The sequence below is a fragment of the Nansenia antarctica genome (assembly GCF_963989245.1).
Source record: "Nansenia antarctica genome assembly, chromosome: 6".
Lineage (NCBI taxonomy): Eukaryota > Metazoa > Chordata > Actinopteri > Argentiniformes > Microstomatidae > Nansenia > Nansenia antarctica.
Window position 1 is genome coordinate 17,086,699 of NC_137676.1, and position 8,467 is coordinate 17,095,165.

General features: G+C 42.7%; 1 protein-coding gene across 1 annotated transcript in view; it reads left to right on the plus strand.

Moving 5' to 3' along the window:
• The window catches only part of tnnc1a (troponin C type 1a (slow)), a gene marked incomplete at its 5' end in the record, with an annotated part of 4,747 nt that extends 1 nt beyond the window's left edge, over positions 1-4,746 (plus strand). Inside the window, 6 exons of the mRNA XM_080533322.1 lie at positions 1-23; positions 1,858-1,888; positions 2,227-2,373; positions 3,046-3,160; positions 3,961-4,097; positions 4,634-4,746. The exon at positions 1-23 is cut by the window's left edge and continues 1 nt beyond it. Of these exons, the coding sequence (XP_080389448.1) occupies positions 1-23; positions 1,858-1,888; positions 2,227-2,373; positions 3,046-3,160; positions 3,961-4,097; positions 4,634-4,665 (485 nt within the window). The 3' untranslated portion in view covers positions 4,666-4,746. The remainder of the gene's footprint in view (positions 24-1,857; positions 1,889-2,226; positions 2,374-3,045; positions 3,161-3,960; positions 4,098-4,633) is intronic.
• Positions 4,747-8,467: the final 3,721 nt, after the last annotated feature.

The following is an 8,467-nucleotide window of genomic DNA, read 5'->3' on the forward strand; positions in this document are numbered from 1 at the left end:
TGAACGACATCTACAAAGCTGCGGTAGGTTCCTCTCAACTACAACAGTATTACTCACTCCCCCTCTCTCTTTCTCTCTCACACACTCTCTCTCTCTCTCTCTCTCTCTCTCTCTCTCTCTCTCTCTCTCTCTCTCTCTCTCTCGAATAATATGGGAGTGTTTAATTTGTGGTGAGCATCAGTTCGAATGATTTGATCGACAGATGTTCACCAATAGATTTGTTTCTATTGATCAGTATCATGGATGATAGAGTTTGACATGAATGAAAGTGTTGATTACATTTGGAGAATATTGGAACGTTTTGGGGTTGAGAGGTCTGTGCCCAAAAAGACCTGAGCACTTTTGAGTGAGGTCAAATGTGACATTGATCAGTAATAATACAATAACATGTATTTTTCCTCCCCTGTATTAGGGGATACAGTATGTAAAACAGTCACTGTTATCTTCTGTAAACTACTGCAAACAGATTAGCATTATGGGTAAGGTTAGGATCCCACCGATGATGATGTGAATTACAGAGGTCATTTTAGTATTTCCATCGTTTTAAACGTCTCGCAAACATTTCAGAAGTACTTCCTTCGAACGAAGCTCAAATTAACACCATCCCAAACCAAATCTTCTCACGTTCATTCTTGTGATTCTTGCGTTCGACAAATAGTGAACAAATCACACTTGATTTGACTTAAACCTCGCAACTGCACTCTGTCTAGACTTCATAGACAACAGCAGCTATTGACAAGTGAAACTAGATACCATATATATAGCTGCCCTACCTCTTCAAAGCTATCAGGCTTGATAGGAGCCACTGCGGGGGGTCAGTGACGGGACAAGCCCCTGCACCACAGTGCTCTTTCATTCATGACTACAAATGGAGCAGTCCTACTTCACATGGCTAATTTTGGCCAATTGCTCAGACACCCCTGCATGTGTGTTTCTGTGGTGCCAGAGAAGGGCTTCAGGTTTAGATAAACCCCCCAAGGCTGAATTCCAGCATTATCTGTGAGCCTGCGAGAGCTGTATGTTTATCTGCCTATCTCTGCCTGCCTGCCTGCCTGCCTGTCCGCCTGCCTGCTTGGCTGGGCCACCCGTGTCTCTACTGAGTATTACAGCTGACCCCCTCAAACGCAGAGAAAACACACAGGAATGTTGGATGCGTTGAGCGTGTGTGGCGACGTTTAGACGGACATTGCTTTTTTGTTCGTATATCATCACCAGCAAGAGTGTGTTTAATTTGCGGCAGACGACAGACAATAACTCTTACATAAGCAGCTGTCTCCCTCTCTCATTCGCAGTAGCTTTTCCTGGATTACTGTTCCATTGTTGGGCCAGATCCACAGCTATGCTAATTTAAAGCACTGTGTATTGTGCCCTGTATCTGCGGTTTCTGATCCCCCTGTCATTTTATTTATAACTCCACTGCTCACAGGCCTAGCCCAGGCCAAGCCACAGTTTGAAATATAGGTTTTGTATTTTGTGAGGGATGACCAATGGTGTGAGGTACCGAAATAAATGTAGCCTACCTTTTTTCAGAGAGGAATAAGCTTCGCGTAAAGCAACAATTGAGGCGATCTGTTTCCAGGGAATGGGTCTGGAATGTACTGTAGGTCCTTTGAAGGTTTCTTTGATTACACCCACTACGACAAATTCAAGCCACCATTTTGCAGGTCCAGGACCGCCGGGCCTTTTGTAAAAGGCATTATGACCACGGGTTTTGTGACAATAAAGAATGAAAGGTGATGAGTGTAATCTTATGTCATCTTATTGAATCTTGAATATTATTTGTAATAGAAGTAGTTTATATTATACTGTGACACATCATGTTCAACTTCTTCTCAAACCTTTTCATCTATTGAATAGGTAGAGCAGCTGACAGATGAGCAGAAAAATGGTACGTTCAGAAAAACATGATTGACAAAAACATGATTTTTTTTCATTCAAATTCATTCCAGTTTACCAAAAACAACAACATGTTTGAGTCTCAAAGAAAGCCTCTAGTGTTAACATCTAAAAACAACATGTCCTCTTCTTAGAACCGATGAATAAATCAATGATAACTGTCTGGAGAGTTGTAAAAGAAGTGGATAGACTAAAGCATTGTTTAACACTGGATAAAGGACTGGATTGTAGTAGCTGTCTGATCTCACAGGCTTCTGATCCGTGATCTCACAGTTAGCCCACACATAGAGATGAATGCCTACATGTCCTCTCTGTGCCGCTGTGTCGTAGAGTTCCGGGCGGCGTTTGACATCTTCGTGCAAGACGCGGAGGATGGCTGCATCAGCACCAAGGAGCTGGGGAAGGTCATGAGGATGCTGGGACAGAACCCCACCCCCGAGGAGCTGCAGGAGATGATCGATGAGGTGGATGAAGATGGTAACTAAACACTGGAGGACAGAGACCCTCAACACCCTCACCCAGTGGTTTTCAACCCTCTCCTCGGGGACCACCAGCCGTTCCACATATTTGATCTGTTCCACCACCAGCACACCTGATTCAACTAATCAAGTGCAAAGCAATTATGGTTTGTACTTGATTAGTTGAATCAGGTGTGCTGGTGGTGGAACAGACCATGTGGAACGGCTGGTGGTCCCCGAGGAGAGGGTTGAAAACTACTGCACCTAACCCATCAATAGGCCAATTTAAACATGTAGGGTTAGGGTTAGGGTTAGGGTTGTGGCAGAGAATGTTGTTCACTTAGAGGGGAAAGGAGGACAAAACGGATTTTGTTTGCTTATTGAAAGAGCTAGCTACTGTGTGGGGTCAATGAATAGAGCATCAATAGCTTGTCAGTAACATTTATAAACAGATAAATAGCCTGCTATTACAGGACATGCTGTAATAGACCTTCTCAGACTCTGGTAATCTGAACCTGAGATAGCAAAGCTGTGTGAAGACTGGATGTGGAGCACTTCAGATTGAATTCCATGTATGCTTGTCCAGTGTTCTTATGTCAAGAGTATATGGCGATATCCTGAATGTGTGTGTGTGTGTGTGTGTGTGTGTGTGTGTGTGTGTGTGTGTGTGTGTGTGTGTGTGTGTGTGTAGCCAGTGGGACGGTGGACTTTGAAGAGTTCCTGGTCATGATGGTGAGGTGCATGAAGGACGACAGCAAAGGGAAGACAGAGGAGGAGCTTGCAGAGCTGTTCCGCATGTTTGACAAGTGAGTTTACCCTCTACCTTCATGTCTGCTACACAAAGACACTCACAAAGGGCTGGAGCCTACTCTAGAAGAATTACTCTTTATAGATTTGTTCCTATCATCGAGTAGTTGGTATAAACTGTAGTCTGTTCTTTACATACTCTATGGCAATGGGATGTCTCAAAGCGTGCTGCATTGCATTTTTGACATTTACATGTACATTTTTGACATTTACATGTACATTTTTGACATTTAGCAGAAGCCTTTATCCAAAGCGACTTACAGCCAGTACATCTGTCTAAAATAAGTGAATCATCGATACATCAGTCATCATAAGCTAAAATCTCTGCTAGAATCAAGGGCCATTGGCAGTCACAATAACAGAAGAAGGAAGGATGACTTTTTTTTCCCTTTCTTTTGTATTGTTCCACTATCACAGAGCCTTGTAGACGACTAGCTCTGAACACCCACTCGACACAACAATCCCTCCTTGTTTGCGCCTCAACAAAGGGAACCTTTCTCATATATATTCAGCACCATGACACCTACATCATATTTTGTGTAACAACTCTCTGAATCTGAGCCTTGTGAGAGAGATATAATAACAACATTTTGTTGATCTAAATATAAATACATCTAGATTGGGGTGAGGAGCTCCACTGGTGTATAGCCTGGATGTTAATCTGTCTCTTCTTTAGCCAATTTAACTTTGAATTGTAATAGGCCAGGCCAACATTGTCCTGTAGTGTTGTTGAACGCTGAACCAGTTGGGTGGCTGGTCGACCAGACATGTGGTCTGATCTCTTCCTACGTCTCCACAGGAATGCAGACGGCTACATCGACCTGGATGAGCTGAAGCTGATGCTGGAGGCTACAGGGGAGGCCATCACGGAGGACGACATCGAGGAGCTGATGAAGGACGGGGATAAGAACAACGATGGAAAGATCGACTATGATGGTGAGGATCTTTTGTACCTCACGTGCTCAGTAACGTGCGTTGGGAGTTTGATTGATTACGTTTGATGGATAATGGCAGTACTGTTCTGTTGACCATATTGATATTGATCCAAATCAACGTTTATGTATCATATGCACAGGATACAGATGTAAACAGTACAATGCACTGTTTTATGAGCAGCCTCTCAACAGTGTAAATATAAGGATATATAGATAGATAAACACAATAGGCAATAATGCACAGTAAAGTGCCTCAGCAATGACAGGGGTGAATATATGTCTATGTGTGTGTGAGTATGTGTGAGTGTGTATCTGTGTAGTGAAGTACACTGAAGTGCAAATTGTCTCTAGTGCAGGCAGTCGGGGGAATCAGTTCCAAAGTCGTATAGCTTGGAGGTAGAAGCTGTCTCGGAACCTGTTGGACGCTCCGGAACCGTTTTAGAACCAGGCGTGTCTGGGGTTGGCTGCGGTCTATGATGAGTTTGAGGGAAACGTTTCTTGGGAGTTGACTTGTGTTATTCTTCCCTGTGGTTACAGAGTTCTTGGAGTTCATGAAAGGAGTAGAATAAACGTCAACAAGAACGGAAGATGGATTCTCGTGACCCTTAGTGATATTTTTGTATTTCACTTCAACTCCATGGACATCTACGGACAACCGGAGGCTGATTTTGGACGACTTTGCAAGATTTAGTTGAATATTTAATGGTTTATGTATTTTTTATAACTTTCTACCATTTCTTGCATTGTTGTAAATACAGTTTGTAACCAGTTTGGTGCCCATATACTGGATTTGTATAAATGTAAACATCCAAAAATAGTCACATTGACAACTCGCATTTCATTTCAGTTTGGCTACTTCAACTACAGTATTGTATTATTGTTTTCATTTCAAATTCCATGTTAATTTTGCAGTGCCACAAACGGTTTACAAATCTCTTATCTGAGTTGCTGATGTTGCGCTGCCAGATGGAACACTGTGTTTGGTTGTATCATATCAGTCCGGCTGTTCCCCAGTTCCCAGTTATTATACCAAGCTTTGATTTGCCCCTTAGTATGCTAAACATACATTCAAATGTAATGTATCCAATGTGCATACAAGGTATAATGTAAGCATTGTATGCATTCCAGTATGTTTAGGAGATACCTCAGGGCGTGTTATTCCTCTGAAGAGCCTATGGTGAATTTGTACACCATAGTATGTCTGCTTTGAATGGACACTCAAGTAATAAACATGATGCAATCGTCAAAGCAAAGTCATGTTTGTCTGTCTGTTTGTCTGATGCGTGGTTGAAATGTGGTTTGCATCGTTCAGAGATCAAATGCGCCTGAATGATGCCCGAATGACTTACGAAAAACTCAATAAGGTCATAGATTTAATTCCCTATGAGCTTTTAATATTATCCTTTGAACTACAAAACACATTCACTCCACTTTTTTCTGATTACATCTGAATTCTCCAACATTCCACAATGTTGTAATATTGATTTTCCTGCACATCTCTGTGGCCCTCTAAAGATCTCTGTGGTATGTGGGAGGTTGAGCATATCCCAGCATTCATATGGTTGGAGGGCCTACTACAGTATCTAGTTGCACAATGTATTGAGACAAGAGCTATTTATGTCTAATCACGTTAGTGCCCATGTTAGGGGGGGGGGGGGGGGAGGTCACATTTGACCGACACCAGTTGACAATCAAATACCATTACCCTTAAAAGGAAAAGAGAACCGGTACAGGGTACACTAGGCTTTGTGCTAAAGCTCCTGGCCCGGCGGGTGAGCGTCCCATCCTGACATCTAGAGTGGTCAGTGTCCTGGGTATTCATGTCCGCTGGAGAGAGATGAGACGTTGATATCCTGCCAACAAACAAGGAATAAAGCTTGTCTTGGGAAGATCCCAAACCCCAACTGATGAAACTGAACACTCTCTCAATGTTCCTTAGTCATAATCATTGATATGACACATAATACAGATTTACAAATAATCTTTGTAAAATAGACTGTTTTAGTAATAATATGTTTTGTTAATATGTACTAATATGTTTTGTTGGTTATGGACAACATATTTGTCCGGGTAGACCTGCTTATACCTGCTCGGAGGATCAAGAGTACTGTACCACTCTAACCACTAGGTGGCAGTATAAAAACACAGTGAGAGAAACACAACAGAGGTTTTGTCATTTACTGGAAGAGAAGTCACATTTCAGTCCCTCAGTCCCTTTCAGTCCCTTACGACGAACTTGTAGGATGTGGAACTGTGGAACTGTGGAACTGATCTAACTGATAGGGCAGCAGTGTAGGACAAATGAATCATAGCACATGAGAGCCTTGTGAACAATGACATTCAAATGATTCCATTCAAAGAGAGAGATCTTGTCCTGAACTATCCCTATGACACAGTTTCAACACCACCACGTTGACTGAAAAGACTCATAGCTATAGTAGTAGTCATAGTAAAGCTGTAAGCTGTAGTTGATTTACTGACATTCTTTCAACCATGGAAGTAAATCACTTCCGCGAAAGAGGAAAAAAAAAAAGCCAGCTAAATCCCAGTCAAGTCACAGAGATGTCAATGAGCTTGAGAATCCGAAAGAATGCCAAATGATTGAATGGTGTGTCAGACGAGTGGAGTCACACACACACGCACACACACACACACACACACACACACACACACACACACACACACACACACACACACACACACACTCTAACAATAGGTCTAATGACTAAGCACATGCGTTTAGGTTGACTGGGGGACTGGCTGAATGAAAGGCTCTGATTTGGACCAGAAATATTCAAATAATACTGTAGCAGCTGGGTTCCTGGGCTTCTAATACGGACGATGACGTTTCAGTTTAATGCCTGTGAGTGAGTCAGACAGTGTGTGTGTGTGTGTGTGTGTGTGTGTGTGTGTGTGTGTGTGTGTGTGTGTCTCTCTCTCTCTCTCTCTGTCTCTGTGTCTGTGTCTGTCTCTGTATTTTATTTTGTGTGGACTGATCGATGGCAGTGGCTGTCTCCTCTGGGCTCTGTTCAGCCTCTCCTCATAAGGGTTGACCTCTCCTTAGGAGTCTCATTGGGCCGCATTAGTCAGGAGCAACAGTCCCTCTGGTGGGTAGAGGCCTGCTACTGTGGTTAACGTAAAAGACAATTGGATGTTGAAAACAGATAGAATATCAGCCGGTTGGTTGTTCACGGGGAGAGGAAACAATTCGAGTACAATAACACATTGAGTAAGTAATGAGTAATGTAATAACCAGTAAAGCGGGTGGATGGATGATGTGGAATTGATTTACAATGCTGTTTGTTGTTGTTTTTTTCTTGTTTTTATAGCTTAAACAGCCACAGGGTTTTAGCAACTCATCGTTAAACTGTATTTGTGTGGAGCACCCCTCGGCCACGCTGACCACGGTCGACAGAAGGCGGTGAGAGTGGAGGTTCAGCACGGCGGTGTGTGAGTGAGTCTGGGGTGTGGTGCAGTGGCAGGGTAGGGGAGTGACAAAAGTTGAGTAAGCCAGGCCCGATGACTCATGCCTCCTGTCATTAAGACACACTGCGGTTATGTGTCTTAAAGAGCCAGGTTGGGTAATCTGCTGTTTCAGGGACACACACGACGTGAATGTGACCTGCTTTTTCTATTGTATGTGTTACGCCTACTACGCCCCCACAGTATGGACCTCTGACAGAGATTGAGACTGGAGGGCTTGCCACCAATGTTATGCAATGTTTTTCATTCATTTGTTTGTTTGTTCGTTCATTCATTCATTCATTCAGTGTGTGTGTGTGTGTGTGTGTGTGTGTGTGTGTGTGTGTGTGTGTGTGTGTGTGTGTGGCGGGGTAATGCTGTTATTTCATTGGCTGTAAGACACGGATATTGAAGGACCACACACACCATTGATTGATCCTCTGTGACGCACATCATCAGATCACATGAAAGAGGCATGATGAACCATGAAATGCTCGTCAAATTCCATATCCATGAAACCAACCCACATGACTGGAATAACCAATCCAAATCAGTGGTTATTAAATAACTAAGCAAAAGTAAAGATATAGCACATTTTTCTCTTTTCCCATGTTTCTGCTGTACACGATTCTGAGACACTACAAATGATGACTGAGGAACATGATATATGTGATGGCAGCTGGTGAAAGGGGGAACAAGTCGACAACCAACCAAATGTTCAGACTTTTATTCTGAAGAATTGAAATAAATTTCAACGACACACTCACTAGTCAAGCCAAAATATTGTAATGCAATGGATTCGGTGAGTAATCCCCACTACTACCTAGTTAGTGTAGAGTAGTGGGGATTACTCACCGAAATATATATATATATATATATAACCCTAACCCTAACCATAACCCTAACCCT